The sequence below is a fragment of the Schistocerca piceifrons genome, chromosome 5, assembly GCF_021461385.2.
Source record: "Schistocerca piceifrons isolate TAMUIC-IGC-003096 chromosome 5, iqSchPice1.1, whole genome shotgun sequence".
Taxonomy (NCBI): Eukaryota; Metazoa; Arthropoda; class Insecta; order Orthoptera; family Acrididae; genus Schistocerca; species Schistocerca piceifrons.
Window position 1 is genome coordinate 48,549,693 of NC_060142.1, and position 20,951 is coordinate 48,570,643.

Genomic DNA, 20,951 nt, shown 5'->3' on the forward strand with positions numbered 1-20,951 from the left:
TGAGAAACTTATGTTTTTACAGTAACTGTATTTATTTTGTATTGAGGGAGGCAAAACGCAGATTGACAGATGAAATCTTCACGCCCAGCCCTACTGGCAGTGGTGGCTCACAAGTATACATTCTGGGTGTACACAAATTTTTAACAGTAAGAAAAACTTTAGAGTGTGAAATTAATAGTATCTGCTGTATTATAGTTATGCTTATCAACAAGTCTATACTAATAAGAAGAAGATGCATAACTTATCTGACAAAAGAAAGAATTGTTTTCATGGAATTTTTTTGTTTTATACACAACTAACTACAGTTTAGGGCAATACCGAAATAATGTGTAAGCTTTTGCAACTCTCCACTTACCATTTTTGTGTAAGTGAGCATTTTCATACTCTTCCATTCTTTTTTTATTTTTATTTATTTTTTTTTGGACAAATGTGCAATGTCCCTAACAGCTGTATTAGCCCTAGGACGCCCAAGCCTTTTTTTCTAACTTGGATGCCTAAGGGGGGGGGTTCGGCGAGCCCTCAGGTATTAAATAAGTTTACCGACGAAAAATTAGAACTTTCAAAATGGCTTATGTATTTTAACTAAGGCATCGGTTTATAAATGTTGTTAATTGTTATGAATATTGGATTGAGTGAATAAAAAGTTGACATATTGCAATACAAAATACAGATGTGTTCATATACAATAGACTACTCTGAGTCCTCAACTTCAAGGCAAGAGAGAGAGACTTCACAATTTTTTCTGAATGTGTGTACACACATGTTTATGACACTGTCCATAATACTGTTTTGGTTTACTTAGGTTGTTGTACTTCTGCTTCTTTGTTTTAGCTTTTCTTACACAAATATGCCACCGACCTTTCCCTGCAGGAGGCTGGCGTGCTTCTGTTGTCACGTCTTTGATCTTATTTTGTAGAATAGTCTCCATTGATTTAACAATTTGGTTGGATAACCCTCTTGCATTGGCAGTTCTTTCTTCTACCTGCAATTTCACTAGTTCCATCCCAGCTTTCAGAAGATAAACCATCTCGGATGTTGCTGGATGAATATGGTGGTTGCATTGATAGCACAAATGTCGATGAGAGAGTAAAATACAGAAAGAGGCCATCTCTTTGTTCCCCTCTTGCAGGTGTACATACGCGCCATTTGATCAATGGTATCAATTCCACCTTTAGTGGAATTATAATATGCATATATCTCCGTTTTATTCTTCTCTCCTCCAACAGTGCCTTTATCTTGGTGGACTGTTGCTAAACATCAGTAAGTTTTTACTTGGTTTCGTTTTTGCTGTGTAGGACACCAAAGTTACTGGAGGCCTAAGTGTTGGGAACTGCACTAACTCACTGCAAGTTTACAAGATAAATAACAGCTGACTGACATCAACAATCACTTCCTCTGAAAGTAAACCGATTGTTGTGAATATCAAGAATACCAACCAACAAGAAACTAACTTGCATTGTTGTAAAGATGAGAAATACGAAATCCTACTAAGGGAAATTTTCTATAGCATGGAAGCCTGGGGGGGGGGGGGGGGGGAGGGGGGGGGGGAATGTTGGACCCATAATACGTTTATTTTTTCTTTCAAAGCAGGAATTTTCAATAAAATATATTGACACTAATGTTTCATAAAACAGCCAACGAACAATAACTCAAAAGGCATATGTAGTATGAAAGTTACTTGGGCAGAAGCAGGGGACATAAAAAAAATTGTGGGTTCAACGAACACAACCCCCCCCCCCCCCATATATATTTGGCCCATAAGGCAATTACATCACACATATTCGGCCCATAAGGCAATTACATCACATGAGTTGGTCATGCACAAAAGCTCCTTAAAACATGCACAACTGAATATATGCTTTCACGACCCTGATGCCAAGTTTCACGGAGTCTAGAGGGCGAATAGCACGGTAAAGCTAATTGCCATATCTTTCTGATTGCAGCATATATGTTATATTTAACAGAATTCCAATAAAAGTAACCAATAAATCCGCAAGGTGTCAAAAGCTAGGGTGTATCTTACACAGCAGCTACCACTGCCTACCGAAATACTCAGCACAGGGGAACCAGGCAGCACAACCAGTTCAGAGGTAGCGGCTGGAACACTGCCTGCCAGTCCTGGCATCAGTGTAGGGCGATAAACTCTTGCTCTTCATGGAAAGCAGTGAGCACGTCTGTAGCAGTCGAAGTTTCTGGATAGCATGACTCACTAAAGCACACCCATTAGCTTTTTCACCTCTACAACACTCGCCCCATTATGTTCCAGGACCTTCCACTTCTTTTCTCCATTTCTTCTCTCCCCTAAAACCTGTTATCTTCTTAATGCTTCATCAACTACTGAATAGGTGACAATTTCTCTATGCTAATACAGTTCAGCTGACAGAAGAGTAATTACTCCAGCTTGATTTCAACCCATAGAGTAATTATTCCATGTGCTGGAATTATAGTGTGGCAAAATGCCATAGTCATTGAGACAGATGTGAGCCCGAGGGGGATTTTAGGAAGATGTGATGAATGATATTGCTGCCTTACAGGGAAGTTCACCAAAATCTGAGCTGCATGGAGCACCTGGAAACACTGTCACCATGAGGAGTGTTCAGAGGGTATCAATAGCAGGAACTTTTTTCATCATTAGTTTGCGAAATTTCATTGCAAATGTGGCACTGTATTTAGCTGTAGGGTGGACCAAAACAAGGATGTCCAAGAGTAAGAACTAAGCCAAGTGTTCTGCAACTACACCACGACTGGCTAAAAAGCCTCATTTAACTAATTTCAGGAGTTGCCTGAACTTGCAAAACTGAAGAATGGTTCATAGAGGGAAGCAGGTAGATCCAGCAGTATGTTATTGGCCAATCAAGTTTGCACAATTTATCTTGTTGTTTGAGCATAAATGCGCCACATTTCATATCACTAACTTTTGCTGTATGATTAGCTGATCAGCAACTATGACTGCAGAGTTAAGTGTTCAGCAGTTTAGCAAAAGATGCAATTATCAGTCAGTGACAGATTTATGTTTCAACAACTTTCTTTTTAATTGTATTTGAGAGCATCTTTCAGCAAGGGAGGAAAAAGTGCACTACGTCACAGCAACTTTAGTTTGACTGACAGGACAAAGAATTTAGAATGACCAATCAAACTTACAAGTTATTTAATAAACACAATCGTCATCACATTTAAGTTGTTAATTTTTATTTTTTTGATAACGAGTTTCGATCTTCTAAGAGATCATCATTAGATCTACATTCTTTCATGACAGTAGGAATGGAGCTCTAATGATTATCTCTTACAGGGTGGCACACGAAATGTGTTGCCAATTGTTTCTTTCACAATTTATGACGCACATTAGATATCCCGCTGGGATGTCTACAGCAGTACCAACAGAGCTTTGAAAAACACTGAGTTACGAAATGACGTGTAATTCACGATACTGCCGCTAGGAGACTAGTAAGCAGCAATGGCTGACATTGGAAGACTGAGGACACAGCAATCATCAGCAGTTGTGTTAATTTTCCATGAAACGAAAAGCCTTGTTGTGAGTCAGAGGCATTTTCAACAACAATTTAACACACGATGGGTCCCTTGCAAGAAGACCATCCACAGGTTGTATGATAAATTTGTACAGGAAGGAACAGTATTGGAAGCGAAGCGACCTTGGCCTAAGCCTGTTTATTCGCCGGAGAATATTGAAGCGGTACTAGTTGTTGTAGAGAGAAGTCCCGGGAAATCATGTAGAAAGGCAGCAGTGCAACTGGGAATATCCAGACGCTCCGTTCGACGACTTCTTAAAAGTGACCTCCTTATGTACCCATACAAGATGACTTGTGCACAGAAGCTCACTGAAGAACACAAGCAGCAGAGACTACTGTTTGCTCAGTGGGGGGAGGATAGGGAAGAACCTCTCAACAACGTTTGGTTTTCAGACGAGGCGCATTTTCATTTAGACGGTGTGGTTAACAAACAAAATTTACACTTTTGGGCCACTGAAAACCCACAAGTGCTTCATGAACGACAACATTATGCTCCGAGGATTACAGCGTGGGCAGCAATTCCCAGTCATGGACTTATTGGCTCTTTTACTTTGAAGAAACTGAACAGTGAGCGTTATTTGAGCATGCTTCGCAATAGCTTCATTCCACAGCTTCTTGCTACTGCCTTGCCCTTCAACATACAGTGGTTCATGCAAGATGGAGCAAGGCCACATACTGAAAACACTGTGTTGGAGTTTTTACACGAGCATTTCGACATGCGGATCATTTCACTCAGGTTTGCTTCAATGATGGACAAAATTGGCCCCCCAATAGTCCAGACCTCAACCTACACTCCCAGAAATGGAAAAAAGAACACATTGACACCGGTGTGTCAGACCCACCATACTTGCTCCGGACACTGCAAGAGGGCTGTACAAGCAATGATCACACGCACGGCACAGCGGACACACCAGGAACCGCGGTGTTGGCTGTCGAATGGCGCTAGCTGCGCAGCATTTGTGCACCGCCGCCGTCAGTGTCAGCCAGTTTGCCGTGGCATACGGAGCTCCATCGCAGTCTTTAACACTGGTGGCATGCCGCGACAGCGTGGACGTGAACCGTATGTGCAGTTGACGGACTTTGAGCGAGGGCGTATAGTGGGCATGCGGGAGGCCGGGTGGACGTACCGCCGAATTGCTCAACACGTGGGGCGTGAGGTCTCCACAGTACATCGATGTTGTCGCCAGTGGTCGGCGGAAGGTGCACGTGCCCATCGACCTGGGACCGGACCGCAGCGACGCACGGATGCACGCCAAGACCGTAGGATCCTACGCAGTGCCGTAGGGGACCGCACCGCCACTTCCCAGCAAATTAGGGACACTGTTGCTCCTGGGGTATCGGCGAGGACCATTCGCAACCGTCTCCATGAAGTTGGGCTACGGTCCCGCACACCGTTAGGCCGTCTTCCGCTCACGCCCCAACATCGTGCAGCCCGCCTCCAGTGGTGTCGCGACAGGCGTGAATGGAGGGACGAATGGAGACATGTCGTCTTCAGCGATGAGAGTCGCTTCTGCCTTGGTGCCAATTATGGTTGTATGCGTGTTTGGCGCCGTGCAGGTGAGCGCCACAATCAGGATTGCATACGACCGAGGCACACAGGGCCAACACCCGGCATCATGGTGTGGGGAGCGATCTCCTACACTGGCTGTACACCACTGGTGATCGTCGAGGGGACACTGAATAGTGCACGGTACATCCAAACCGTCATCGAACCCATCGTTCTACCATTTCTAGACCGGCAAGGGAACTTGCTGTTCCAACAGGACAATGCACATCCGCATGTATCCCGTGCCACCCAACGTGCTCTAGAAGGTGTAAGTCAACTACCCTGGCTAGCAAGATCTCCGGATCTGTCCCACATTGAGCATGTTTGGGACTGGATGAAGCGTCGTCTCACGCGGTCTGCACGTCCGGCACGAACGCTGGTCCAACTGAGGCGCCAGGTGGAAATGGCATGGCAAGCCGTTCCACAGGACTACATCCAGCATCTCTACGATCGTCTCCATGGGAGAATAGCAGCCTGCATTGCTGCGAAAGGTGGATATACACTGTACTAGTGCCGACATTGTGCATGCTCTGTTGCCTGTGTCTATGTGCCTGTGGTTCTGTCAGTGTGATCATGTGATGTATCTGACCCCAGGAATGTGTCAATAAAGTTTCCCCTTCCTGGGACAATGAATTCACGGTGTTCTTATTTCAATTTCCAGGAGTGTATGTTACTTTTTTCTTTGGGGGTACCTAAAGGACAAAATTTTCGCAAAATGTCCACGTTATTTAATGGAGCTCAGAAGACTTATTCTTCAAGTTTGCAGTGAAATTATGGAAGACATGCTCCGTAGGGTAATCACTAACTTCAGTGTTCATTTGAAGGAAGTTAAGAAATGAAATGGTGGACATATTGAGCATGTGCTGAGTTAGAACAAATCTCCATGGACGGCTCTTCATTGTAGTATATGTTCCTTTCAGATTGTACTGACAATAAAGTTTATATTCAAAAACAAAATGGTAACATTTCGTGCGCCACCCTGTAGAAGGGGCGAAATTGGTCGTCTAAAAACGAAAATCAACAACTTAAATGTGATCACAACAGCATTTATTAAATAAGTCATAATACTAATAAATCTCTGTTTTTCCTTGAATAATGTTAAATTTTTTTTTTTTTTAATTTATAAGTATACCTCCTGAAGAAGTTTGTAGGATGCCAAGGGTAAAGATATTTCACTGTGGGACACACTGCTGCTAGGTCTGATGTGAGGCACTTTGACTGTGCTCCAGAAAGCGGCCCCTAGATAATTTTTAGTTATGTGGGCATGTTTTCTTTTGACGTTTTAGTGTATGGCAGAATTATATTAATTACATAAAATAAAAGAAAGCCAACCACTCTCTCCTACAATGAACTGATGTGCGAAGCTTTGAAACAGTAAACACTATACATACTAGCTTTTGAGCTCTTTCTCTTTTTCTGGTAAGAAGTCATCCAGACACACAACCCCACAGACCCCCCACACAAACATTCGCATGGCAAGACAGACTACCAGTGGCCACGGGAGTGTGTGAGTGTGTGTGAGTGTGTGTGTGTAGATGGTTACGTATATGAAAGCATGGACATTTACTAGAAAAAGAGCAAGAGCCTGAAAGCTGGTGTGAATAGTGTTTTCTGCTACTTTGTTTCCCTTATTTTATATATTGTTCCATCCTAGAATTATATGAATTGTTTAAGTTCGTAGAAGAAAAATGCAACCAATTTGGCCATAGGCTAGATAAGAAATTTTGGGGAAACAAAAAACCAATTGTAATCAACTTTGATCCCACTTTTGCAGCTGGCACACATAATTCTTTGTTTATATATCTAAAAACAAAGATGATGTGACTTACCAAATGAAAGTGCTGGCAGGTCGACAGACACACAAACATACACACAAAATTCAAGCTTTCGCAACAAACTGTTGCCTCATCAGGAAAGAGGGAAGGAGAGGGGAAGACGAAAGGAAGTGGGTTTTAAAGGAGAGGGTAAGGAGTCATTCCAATCCCGGGAGCGGAAAGACTTACCTTAGGGGGAAAAAAGGACAGGTATACACTCGCACACACGCACATATCCATCCACACATACAGACACAAGCAGCCAGCACTTTCATTTGGTAAGTCACATCATCTTTGTTTTTAGATATATATTTCCTACGTGGAATGTTTCCCTCTATTATAACCATATCATTAATTCTTTGTTTAGATTGATTGCAAACACCACAATCAAGTGCAATTTATGAACGTGACAAATTTAATTAACATATATCCAGCATCATATAAAATAGCTTCCGGAAGTCAGATTGACAAAGCACCACCACATAAAATTAATCTAAACATGGTGCTTAACAAAAGCACCATTACGAAGTGCTGGTCAAAGACACTGATTTGACTAACTGAACTGAATTAGTAAAATATGTAAGTTTCAGAGGAATGCGTCTGATTTTGGCATAATTTCCTGAACGTTTTGGTGTAATTTCCTGGCCTTCACATCTTTGAACTGCTGTCACAAGAGTTTTGCTTTGCCAGAATTCCTAATAATATTGTATAACAGCAACATGGGGGTTAAATGGAGATTTTTAGTATTTACTGTTTCCAGTCCAGAGGTCAGATTTCGTGGATCGAGTGCTATGGGGCCACAACCAGTTGTGTGACAGATATGACTCTTTTAATCTCACCTTGCAAGTGAAAAGGGTTGGTGACCCTTTGTCAACAGTGGTAGAGTTAAACTTAAGCCTGGAGCATGTGAGCCATGGTACAGGGCTGCTTCCACAGCTATCAACGATACCATAAGTATTACATGTAGAACAAACTTGGAAGAATACTAGTGGAAGTAGCAAGGCACTGAGTTTAAGATATCAAGTAGAAAGCACTCTGTTATCCATTTGTCATTTTTTAAAATAGCTTACAGTAAATCTACCGTGGGTGCTCAGATCATTTACTGTAACAACATTACTCTTACCCTTGCTTGCAGACTGTTGTGCACCAGGCAAAATAATTTTCGGAGGATCAGTCTTTAAATGAACTGACCGGCCAGCAGCAATAGCTGCTGCAGCCTTCGCAATGCCAGCCTGTGTACTGGCTGATGGTATAGACATTTTTGGTGAGGCAGTTGTTGGTCTTGAAGGCCTCTCAAGTGAAGAGCAACGCTGAGGGATCGGAGGCCGAGCATACACAGGCTGTTGCTGTTGTTGCTGCTGCTGCTGCACATAATAAACACTGATCATTAGTACTGTTCATCAAAAGCTACCGACTACTCCCAACAAAGCAATTAATTAAATCAAACAATGGAATATCTGGGATAAAATAATGACAATATTACGAAAAGGATAGTTGCTACTCACCTTATAGCAGAGATGCTCAATCACAGAAGGGCATAACAGAAGGGCATAACAGAAAGACTTTCAAAAAAGTCTTTCAGCCAAAAAGGCCTTCGTCAGAAAACACACACACACACACACACACACACACACAGTCTGTGGCTGCTAAGGCACGCACGTGTGTGCATTTATTCTGATGAATGCCTGTTCGAATGAAAGCTTTGTCCGGCAGTCTTTCCATTGTGCCTATCTGTAACTTAGCATCTCTGCTGTAAGATGAGTAGCAACTATCCTTCTCATAATATTGTCAATTAATTAAATGTAATACAGTACGGATTGGCAGAAAATACTTGCCAAGCGGTGGCAGGAGAAAACACACTGGTAAGGTTTAGGAAACGGGAAGAGTTGCAAAAAAAGTCACTCTCAATCTCAGGTCAGTGGAGACTTACTGGATGGGAAGAGAAGAAGAAACCAATTGTTGGTGCCTGCACCAGACAAGATTAAAAACCTGACAACTTAAAAAATAAAAGGGAGTGAATAAAAGGGATTGAACAAAAGGGGTAGTTGCTATTTTAAAAAGAAGGCTGAGACCACACAAATTAACATAAATTCAGGACAGGTGAGTTATGAGAATGAAATAAGTGATGATGGTGCTCTGCGAGATGACAGTCTTGACCTCAGTGCCTGTTTCACCCCATTGGCCGTCTGGTTTCTCCCACCTGACGAGTTTCTTACAACTCTGCATGTGGGTACCGGCTTAACAATATGTGCTTTGTCCTCACCACACATGTAGCCTAAAGTAAGTTAATTTCTGAAGTACTGACCTTTCTTTTCAGTACCTGTTCTTTTTTTCTCAATCTTATTTTTATTCTTTGTCTTATTTTTATTTTTCTATATCTTTTGTATTCCAACTTGCATTTTACCCTGCAACCCGGGGTTCTGAGTGACTTTTCCATAACTCTTCCCATCTCCTAAACCTCACAAGTCCTTTTCCTTCATCCCCCTTCCTTTCCCTTCAACCCTTCTACCAGAAGGAGCTACTGGCTCCAGAAGCTTCCACATTTCCTCTTTCTTTTGTGTGTGTTTATTCCTGCCACCACTTGAGAGGAATTTTTTATGTATCCACAGTATATTATATTGACAAACACTGATTAATGTAATGAAATAAATAGTTAAAGTAAAATTCTCAAAATATTGTTAAAATAAAATATACAGAAAAAATCTCTAAAGCCTCACAATACAGAACTGGCTTAGAACAAATGTAAGTATAGTTCAACTATTTATTATCAGTTGTGGTGTTCACTTGACAATTATGGACTTTCACCGTTATATACCTGCAAAAGGAAAATTAAGCAGCACTAACCAAAATTGTGGTAAAAGATGTATAAATTCACAAGGAGCTTAAATGAATCTTTATCTAATGAACTTGCAGGTCCCCATAACCATTACACTTTAAGTAAGGCAGCATTTAATGTGGTCACATTGTGGAATACCATGAACTGAGACCTAAGTTAGTGTAAAATCTGTAACATACCTTGTTAACAGACTGTCTTAACTGAACAGACCCATCATCTGTTGTTGCTGTAGTTGATGTTGCAGCTGCCACTCCCAATGCAGAAACTGGACTCACTGGCTGTGAGTGGCTTGCTTCAGGTGCTTGGAATGTGTATACTGTCAGTGGTGGTCTCTGATGACCGCGTTCGTATGCTGAAAAAGGCAATTGTGTTCCCTGTACAGAAGCAAAACCTTTGCGTAACACAGTTTTCTATATCCTTAATGTAGTCTGTCAACAAAGTAAATTATGGGGAAAAATCGTGTAGTTGCAAATTTATGTACAGTGATAGGAGGAAGTGTTACGAATGATACACTAAAAAAATCCAGAGTAGTGGTGATCGTGTCAGTGTCAGCGTTTGTTTGTGTGTGTGTGTGTGTGTGTGTGTGTGTGTGTGTGTCCGTCCTAGCAGAAATGTTTTACAATACAAAAAAAAGTAAAACTACATTGACTTTCCTACAATAAAGGTACCAATAACTTTTTCTCTAAGGCTTATAGTTTCTGCATTGTTGGTGATGGGAAAGTCGCAGATTTTTAAAAATGGTGTTTTAATGGTATAAAATAAATTTTTACTTTTAAACAAAGTGGTTTAAGCACAAATATGAAATGTGTGTGCTATATCTAAGTGCAGTTGAGTGATATTAAGGGATAAGCAGGGGAATATATCAGGTGATGCCTCCCATTATCTACCCCACAGATGACAAGAAACACCTGCAGAGTCTTTCACAATATCATATCAAGAATCCTTAGCATGTCTTATGGATCACAGGCAACACAGTGTGCTGACCTGTCTGGGGATGTTTACTTTCCACTAAGTGCATTAACACTAAATGGAATACAGATGTGAGTTAGTAATTCAAGAAACACATATGAACAGACTCTACATATATTTCTGCACACTATTCTACACAGCTGGAGAGAAAATTGATTCTCCATCATCCCGTACACCAGTTGTAGCATTCTTCCAGGAATGAGCACTGCTCACTTTTGATTTTGTAGACAGACTCAAACTCTATAGCATTTCCTATCCAGTTCTCTTATGTGAGCAGACAAAGTAAGTTCTCTGAGCTCCTGTATATATAGTGGAGTTATTTTCAGCTTATTAAGTGAATACTTACTTGCAGCAATTAAGTGAGCTTCTGTGTAAAATGAGTTCCTATAAACAATGTCAGAGAAGTTTATAATTTGTAGTTTTGTTGAGAACAGGATGGGGCTGATAAATGTGGCCTACAACATACTATTAAGACATGTAATTGTGTTGTAGTCACTTGATGTTCAATTATTGATTGATCAGTAAGATATTGCAATTCCCTAACCATAAACTGTGTTACTGGTATATTGTGTAAATTTCTCACATTCAGGAATTGCTGGCACTTGTAGAATGGGCTGCACTGAGTGGAGCCATTTACTGTGCATCTACAGCATATCTTGCGAGACAGATGTGAACATATCTCACGGAATGGGACTGACCCTGTTTAAGTCGAGAACATGAATCTACTACATTGCATTGCTTGACTTACATGGAGATATCTGAAGATAAAAAACAAGCAGGTGACCCACTTTTGTTACAAAGGGAGGTCTATGATTAATCGTCCTGGCCTCTTAAGATGTTTGGAAAGTTCAAAAATGGTTCAAATGGCTCTGAGCACTATGGGACTTAACATCTGTGGTCATCAGTCCCCTAGAACTTAGAACTAGTTAAACCTAACTAACCTAAGACATCACACACGTCCATGCCCGAGGCAGGATTCGAACCTGCGACCGTAGCAGTCCCGCGGTTCCGGACTGAGCGCCTAGAACCGCTAGACCACCGCGGCCGGCTGTTTGGATGTTTGGAAAGCTGAGGCTGGCGAGATGCATTAGATACCCTTATATTACACTTTGGACAGGCTCTTCAGTGAGACAGGCAGTTGACAGTGCCAACTGTTCAACATTTTTACATAACAGCAGCAAACGAGCACTCATCTAGTAAACTGGAAATATCGATACTACGTAAACACTCGTTCAAGGAAGTTAATTTTGCCTATTCACATAAAAGAAATAGACAGGAAATGCTGGGAAGCTATATCCACTCTGCAAAACAAAAAGTAAGCAGTACTGTTGATGGCGGAAGCTGCCTTTGCCAGGAGAACGTAACAGCTGCCGTACGTGCTTTAGCACTGTAAAAAAGTGTTTAGAGCTGTACATAGGTTCCATCTATGTGCATCTCTTGCGTTAGTTTTATTTCTCACTCATATCTCGGTTCCATGTGCTGTTAACGCATTGTGTTGAAAATAAACACCCTAAGCATGTCTGCACAGTGTGTTGCCAGTGATTCATAAGGAGGCTGCAGAGGATTGGTTTAACATTGTTAAACACCCTGTAGTTGCTTCTCACACTGTGGGGCAGATACGTGGAATCACTTCCTCAATCTTCAGTTTGCAGACCTATGAAGGAGTGCAGTACATGACCACAATTTAGCTACCTACCTTCCCCTCATTATCAACACACTATTTTTTAATTATATACAATTTTTCCACATCCTGCAATGCAGAAACTTATAGCCCTATTTCTTTTTTGTATTGTTGCAAGTTTCATGTTGTTCACTTTTGTTCTGGTAAATGTTTTCACTACACGCAACAATTTTCCAGTTATTCAACAAAAAAAAAGTAATCTTCAAACACCCCCACACACCTATGCTCACACCCCGCCAGCCTGGATTTTTAGTATTCTGTTCATGATACTCCTTCCTACCACTGGATAAAAATTTTCAACCACTATTTTTCCACCCTATTTGATCTTTTTTGGTCTTCGTTGACTGGGCTAATGATCCCAGTAAGAAAACTTGTGTCTCGCTATCAGCTTTCTACTATACAATCCTTATGATCCTTTATGATAGCCAGGTAATTCTCATTTTCACCACACAAAACCCGCAGTGTTGTTGATAATCACTGAAATACATCTAGATGATGAGTGGCTGGACAAAAAATGTGAAGCGTAATTTGGCATAAAGTATGCTTACCCAAAACAGTCCACTCACCCCCTGTATAAAGGAATATGCCATTGTCTTCCTAGTAGTTTCTTAAATATTACATTCATGTTGTAATACCATTTGCTATTTTAATCTGTTTACCTGAAAACTAGGCAGTGGGTTTCAGCCAGTGCTGGCTGCTGAGGTTACAGGCACAGGCACAGCAGATGCTGCACCACAGAGGTAACTGCTGACTGCCTGTGTGCAGGAGCCTACCCATTAAAAGTGACTACTACATGGTACTGAGACTGGGCGGGGGGAGGGGGGGGGGGGGGGGGGGGGGGGGGGGGGACAGATTGTTGGAGTTCTTCACCAATGAACTTTGTATGGGCCTTTTGTGCCATTGCACTGTATGATTACAGCAAAATTTTCGTGTTGGGTATTATTATTTTTATTATTATTTTCTTTCCTTTCTCAGAAGTTATATCTGGTTAAAAATAAAGTGATACGGACCTGATCAAGCGTGACTTCCTTTTAACTCTACAATATATGTTATATTGCATTTAGGAACTTTCTGGTGATTGAACATATATCAATAATTACAGATTTCTGAAGTTGTATATATACGTTTGGATGTAGCTGTATTGCGTTGATGTACTGGTGGATATTGTGTGGTATGACTCCTGTAGTTGATAGTATAATTGGTACAATGTCAACTTTATCCTGATGCCACATGTCCTTGACTTACTCAGCCAGTTGGACGTATTTTTCAATTTTTTTCTCGTGTTTTCTTCTGTATATTTGTTGTATTGGGTATGGATATTTCGATTAGTTGTGTTAATTTCTTCTTTTTATTGATGAGTATGATGTCAGGTTTGTTATGTGGTGTTATTTTATCTGTTGTAATGGTTCTGTTCCAGTATAATTTGTATTCATTATTCTCCAGTACATTTTGTGGTGCATACTTGTATGTGGGAACATGTTGTTTTATTTATGTCGTATGGCAGGTTGTTGATGTATTCTTTTTGCTACATTCTCATGTCTTCTGGTGTATTCTGTATTTGCTAATATTGTACATCTGCTTGTGATGTGGTCTACTGTTCCTGTTTGTTGTTTGCAAAATCTGCATTTATCTGTTGTGGTATTGGGATCTTTAATAATATGCTTACTGTAATATCTGGTGTTTATTGTTTGATCCTGTATTGCAATCATGAATCCTTCCATCTCACTGTATATATTGCCTTTTCTTAGCCATGTGTTGGATGCGTCTTGATCGATGTGTAGCTGTGTTAGATGATATGGGTGCTTGCCATGTAGTGTTTTCTTTTTCCAATTTACTTTCTTCGTATCTGTTGATATTAATGTGATCTACAGGGTTGTAGAAGTGGTTATGAAATTGCAATTGTGTACCCGATGTATTTATATGAGTGATTGCTTTGTGTATTTTGCTAGTTTCTGCTCGTTCTATAAAGAATTTTCTTAAATTCTCTACCTGTCCATAATGTAGGTTTTTTATGTCGATAAATTCCCTTCCTTCTTTCTTTCTGCTTAATGTGAATCTTTCTGTTGCTGAATGTATGTGATGTATTCTATATTTGTGGCAATGTGATCATGTAAGTGTATTGAGTATTATTGTATTGTGTATTATTATTATTATTATTATTATTATCATTATCATCATTATTATCATTATCATCATTATCATCATTATAATCATTATCATCATTATCATCATTATAATCATTATAATCATTATAATCATTATAATCATTATCATATTATAATCATTATTATCATTATCATATTATCATTATTATTATCATTATTATTATCATTATTATTATCATTATTATTATTATTATTTGGGGAAGGAAATTTTTAAGTAGTTCATCAGAAATGGAGAAGAAGAGAAAATGTGCAAGTTTCAGAATTGAGAAAAAAGAAAAAAAGGAACATACGTGCGCATATATATGAAGAAAAGTAAAATTTTACATGACTGAAGAATATTTATCAAGGCTGAAAGTAAGCTTTCCACCTATATGAAATATACCCCAGAATTGTAGCTGTCCTCAGTTTCTCAAAAGCAGACCTGATGATGACCCACGGAAGGCCATTACACATCCACCCAAAACATTCAAGAACTTCTGCGATGTTTTACATTTATAAGTAATGACTCTTGCTTATATAACGGTTTCCTCCACACATCAACACATTCTGCAGTAGGGAAGAGTGTAAAATTACACCGTGTAAACCCCACTTATGGCTTCCATAAATTCCACTTCCTATCATGGCTGGTTTATGCTGCCTCATCTCACTGTTTTCACCGATAGTGTGTTATTTGTGTACATAATAAAGTGAGCTGCTTAGCAGAGAGAACCTACTCAGATGTCTTCCTTCATCAGTAGTTTTACTCTTTCTTCCACTATTATTTTTAGCAGATTAAATTCTCTCATAACTTGTGTATTCTGTGAAGTTTCTAGATTTGTTACTGTTCTAAACAAAATCCAGGAACAGTAGGCACCAGCAACTTTTTCAAACAGAAATCTGCTACTCCTAATGTGACAGAATATCAATATACCATCACATTAAAAACAAGTACACTGAAAGGACAAACACTTTGATACATCACAAGAAAAGACAAAGTTAGAGTGTTTTTAGGGAGGAGGATAAGCTCAGGTAAAATTTCACAGACAGGATATGATCCTGAAAGGTCATTTTATCCAGTCATCTTAGAAGGCACTATGTCAAGCACTGGTGTCAGATAACAGAGTTTACAATGTGTGTTAGCAAGGAAACATTTAATGAGTGAATGACACCAGACGAAGTACTTAAACAGAAGGAAGGTTTTCTTCCAATTTTTAATCCTATTACTTCTTATTTAATTTCATGTTATGAATTATGGTTTGTTGTGGCCTTTTCAAATTCATTGCCTGACTTCTTTTCACTTTTCTTGTAACTTTAGCCTACATTTGCACACAACTACTAATTATCCATGTGCAAAGTCCTGTAAGTAACTGTATATATTTTTTGAGACTTTTTTAACTACCTGTCATTTAAAAGAGAGATTACTTAACATGATACACAGAAGAAAAATTAAGTGAAAAGGGCAGGAAATTCAATGTAACAACTTCAACAGAAGTATCTTAGAAGAAGAAATTCCGGGGCATGTGCAAAAGGTGCAGATGGTTACATCAAGAAAGCAATGCCTTTAGTGCCCGGTGATGAATTTGAATCTCTTCCTTATTGTCCATTTTCAGCAATTCTGTCTCAGTACTTTCCTTGTGAATACAACATGGACACCACATGAAATTCTGTGCTTTGTAGTTTTCATAGTTCTCTTATATCCTTCCCAAATTTAATGTTGAAGTTAAATACGAACTCCTGTTGAGTAATACCAAAGCAAAGTTAGAACAAGTTACAGGATGAAGTTACAGCATCATAAGTGTGCATGTGGCTGCATTTGACATCTTCCTGCACATTTTATGCCTATGTCTTCAGGATAAGATATTCTGATATCCACATTGTATGGAAGTAAAACAAATAATCTGAAACCGTAATCTTTAGTGTTTATATGAGTTTAGAACGAATGGAGAGAGACAGTACCTCTTCCTGACAAGACAGCAAAGAATAATGATGATTCATAAACACTCAAATAACTTATTTTCCACACGAGCCACATGCACTATTCTGTTAGTAACCACAGTGAACTACAATGGCACAGCTAACAACTTTTGATAGCCAAACATAAGCTGAGCATACATGTACTGATATTATATATCGATACAAAGTTCTATCACATTATGGCCTTCCATTAATAATATATGGTTCACATATCCACATACATTTTAACTAACTACCAAATGGCGAAGTATACCTGATGAAATTGTATGTGGACGATCATTCATAATTGCTGTGGCAGCACGCTCAAACTGTAGAGTCTCTTGTAGATTTGGCCAGGTTGCAGTAGTTGTGGGAAGCGTGCTGGTTGAACTGGCACTCACAAAAGGGGCTGATGGTGTACTGGGGTTACTACCACTGCTGCTCTGTTCAGAAGCATTTGACACCTGCAACAAAAACAATGATATTCTGCTACAAGGAAACCAATTCAGGCAAAGAATGTGCCAACATGAACAAGTTTACAACTACTACTCAACATAATTACTGTGTGAGGGTTAAGAATACATGGGCAAGGCAAATAGTTCTCAGCCTGGTAGGTACTTGTCAAATAATGTGAATGATTTTTTTTTATTTTCTTCTTGCTGAACATTTTTCTCTGTGTGTGTATTTGGTACATGGATACTTATTTCTGAAGTAGCTAAGATGTGTTTTTCATTCAAATTTGTAAACTGTACTACTGTGCCATCAAGCAATTCTTTGATTAGGTCATTGTATTATCTAAAGAAATTTTAAGAAGTTTTTCTTCATTTTCAATAGTTCAAAACATAGCTAGTCTTATTTAATTGTAGCCTTTTTAAGATAATCCACACGAAGAATATCCTCATATTGTAATCATATATATGGAAATATTCAGATAGTGCACATTATAGCATTGGATGTTTATCTATTAATGGTATACAATATAGCTGACACATCATCATAGGAAAGTAAGTTAAATTTAACTCTTAAGATTTAATGACAAAAATGCTTTGCGTAATGTGGATGTTGCATTTGTTGAATGCTGAGTAAAAGCAAATGTGAAAAACTTCTCGGCAATGTGTGGATTGCAGTAATATGATCTGAATAATTTTGTGTACTTATTTGGTACTAAGGGTGAGGCATAGGTTCATCATTTCCAAACAGAATTGAAATTGTAGTCAACAAAAGTGAATGGAATCTGATGGCCTGGCACCAAAGAGCTTACGACTATTCTGGGATCATCATGGCCAGCAGTTTCTTAGCTGCAATAAGAATTGCTCTTTTTGATTACATCACAAAGGGTAAATGATTTTTAAACTATACCCACAAATGCTCGTTTAACTGAGGGAAGAAAAAAAAACTGCTAGAAGAGGCTTCAACTACAAAGCACAAATATTTATCTCTTTATCAGGGCAATTAAACTAACCACAAGAGGGATTTGCAGTGCAAAAATTTAATGATAGGGATTTGCAGTGCAAAAATTTAATGATCTCAAAGCACAAACTGATTCAGTTTCCAGCCTGCTCAACAGATTTACATCCCACATATAAATGAAGCTTTGACCATATATGGTATCTAGAGTCTTATGGAGAAATTATTGCACTCTTAGATACACTTAGCACAGAATCACACTTAGTGGAAAGACATAGAAGAAATTGCCCAGAATGTAATGTGTTTTAACTTCCAGTAATTTTCCAATGTCAGGCTGAGAGCTTTCCACCTTGTCCTTATTCATGTCTCAGAAAAGGTGAGAGTTCCACTAATACTCTTCTACCCACTAACATCCACCCCCCACTCCCAAAACGAAAACAAAAAATTAATATATGTTATTTGAACACTATATTAGTTCAACAGATAACCCACCTGCAAGTCCCAGCATTTAAATACATAAAAGTGTAACCTTTATAAGATGTGTTCCAGGTATTTTAAAGGAGCATTGTATATTATTTTTGTTTCTATTCCAGCAAATACTGCAATAATACTCCATTGTCACTCTCAACCTTGATCATACATGAGAAGGTACAATGGCAGCTTCACCTATTCCATGGAATTACATATGTTCCTAGTGTATAAGCCTCCGATGTTGCAACACTCAATGAAACTGCAGGCTTGTCAGCAGCCCATCTTATATCTGCTGAATATACTGTTTATCTTCTTTTGAGAAACCTACCTATCATTATTAGCATGTGGCACTCAGCCAGAATTTGTCTAGCAGTGCATCACAGTCACTGTACTGAAAGGCACAAGAAGGGTTACGTAACTGTTAGTAACGCTGGAAAATTAGTGCACAGCATAATATAGCTATGAACAACTTTTGATTTTCAAGCAGCACATGCGGATCTACCAGAGCATGCCCACACAGAACAATCACAAACAGCAAACTTTATTTTTCTGATAAAAGGGAAACAACTTTAATTTCTAACTACCTGTACTGCCGGTGGCCGCACAAACAGCGTATCCTGTGATGTGAAGCCCGAATCCTGGGAAGAAACACTGGATATGCGTGGTAAGCTTGCAGGCAGGGGATGCTACATAGAGAAACATCAGATGCGATCACATCAAAGAAAGAAGAAAACTTAAAATAAAAAAAAAACACTAAATAAAAAAACCAGTATGAAGCAGAAATTAATTGAAAACAGTAGTCTGTTGCAAAACGTATCGCAAATTAGAAACAAATATGTTAAGAAAATATAAAACGTTTTAAGCATCAGCTGATATACAAAGAACTGCACAATTTAATAATGTTAATACGCATGCTCCAAACAAAGTTCAGATACCTAAGATCAATATCTACAGATCTTTTAATACAAAAAATTACACTAGGACACACAGATTTACACTCTTTCCAAACCAGTAACTTACCAAAAAAATGAGAAACAGTAATAGTTGTTCTGTAGGCAAAAAGTTAAGTGGGTCGCTAAAGTGTAATCTATGATATTTAGATCGAAAAACTGTACACTAAGAAAACCAACAAATTCAGTTACACAATACTGAAACAAGCAGGTAGATAAATCTATATGCATTCCAAGGAAGAAAAATGTAACACTGTACGCATGACATGCACCGTCTGAAAGTTCAAGTATAAAATGCATAAGAAAGTTATCACAATACCTGAGACAATGACCGATGCCAGTAATGGTGACTTGGAGAATGATGTGACTTGCTACTTCCACTGGAAGAACTGTTAAGTGAGCTGATGCTACACATGCTCGATTTTCGTGACCCAAGAGAGCTGGGACTGCTTGGTGGTGTTTGGAATGACCAGTTGCTATCAGAGCCCTTTAGATCTGCAATCACCTGAAAAAACAGGAAATATGTTCATAGAAGAGTTGTTATATCCCCAAAGGCAAAAAAAATTTGTTCTTGGACAACTATTGATATAAATTAATTTTAGGAGCTGCCAACATTCAGTAATAACTGAATGTAAATATATGTATACATTATTTTATACATAAATGTTTTAAGTGACTGACATTTCTTTTATTGACAAGTAGTTGTAATAGTAAGAACCTGCATTCCCCCTGATACCAAGTAGAAGGTGGTAACTTCAGCAGCTTAACTGTTAGTGATATCCCAAATTTACAGTTAAAAAATTAAAGAGGTGTTATTTTGATCATTCAAACTTGATGACTTCGAACTTTTAATAGCAATCCCACTGAACGTTACTGTAGATTAGCGCAGAACCATAATACCTTACTTGGATAGAGCCAGCTACTCACTTGTTCACTTGCAGGTGGTAGCGTGTATGGGTCAGCTGTATGTTTCTGAATTTGATCAACAACTTCTTGAAGATGTGACAGCTCCGACAGCATGGCAACTTCTTCATCCTGTGCAATAATAAATATTATGATCGTCTTCTGCTTTCAATTTGGTTAAAATAATTAACCAACACTTAGTTTCAACATTGGGTTGCGAGTCACAAAATATATTTTTTTCTAAGAAATCAACTTTTTCTTTCAAAGGAGAAAACATTAACTGCGTCAGTATGATAAACGCTCCAATGCCGTCTGCAATTATAAATCAGTCCTACAGCAGACTTCTATTTTTGTGTACACAACTATATCAAACTTTTAATTTATGTCACAAAATAAATATATTCCACCTCCTCAAAATTCACTTTTTTAGGGGTGGGGTGGAGGTGGTATATACAAATTGCAGTAGCAGTTGAGTGTGACATTCACAAACATCTAACTACAGCCAAAATTTCATTGATATTATTGGTTGGTTGGTTGTTTTGGGGAAGGAGACCAGACAGCGAGGTCATCGGTCTCATCGGATTAGGGAAGGACGGGGAAGGAAGTCGGCCGGGCCCTTTGAAAGGAACCATCCCGGCATTTGCCTGGAGCGATTTAGGGAAATCACGGAAAACCTAAATCAGGATGGCCGGACGCGGGATTGAACCGTCGTCCTCCCAAATGCGAGTCCAGTGTCTAACCACTGCGCCA

General features: G+C 39.1%; 1 protein-coding gene across 5 annotated transcripts in view; it reads right to left on the reverse strand.

The window, feature by feature from the left end:
- Positions 1–20,951, reverse strand: part of LOC124798019 (protein MTSS 2) — a 337,387-nt gene that overhangs the window by 19,585 nt on the left and 296,851 nt on the right. For 2 of the 5 annotated variants that reach the window (XM_047261226.1, XM_047261221.1), the window contains exons 7-12: positions 20,226–20,333; positions 19,618–19,803; positions 18,933–19,034; positions 16,745–16,934; positions 9,903–10,075; positions 8,011–8,257 (exon numbers count right to left, since the gene is read on the reverse strand). In XM_047261226.1, the coding sequence (XP_047117182.1) occupies positions 8,011–8,257; positions 9,903–10,075; positions 16,745–16,934; positions 18,933–19,034; positions 19,618–19,803; positions 20,226–20,333 (1,006 nt within the window). The remainder of the gene's footprint in view (positions 1–8,010; positions 8,258–9,902; positions 10,076–16,744; positions 16,935–18,932; positions 19,035–19,617; positions 19,804–20,225; positions 20,334–20,951) is intronic. The other 3 variants (XM_047261223.1, XM_047261222.1, XM_047261225.1) reach the window with 3 other exon arrangements.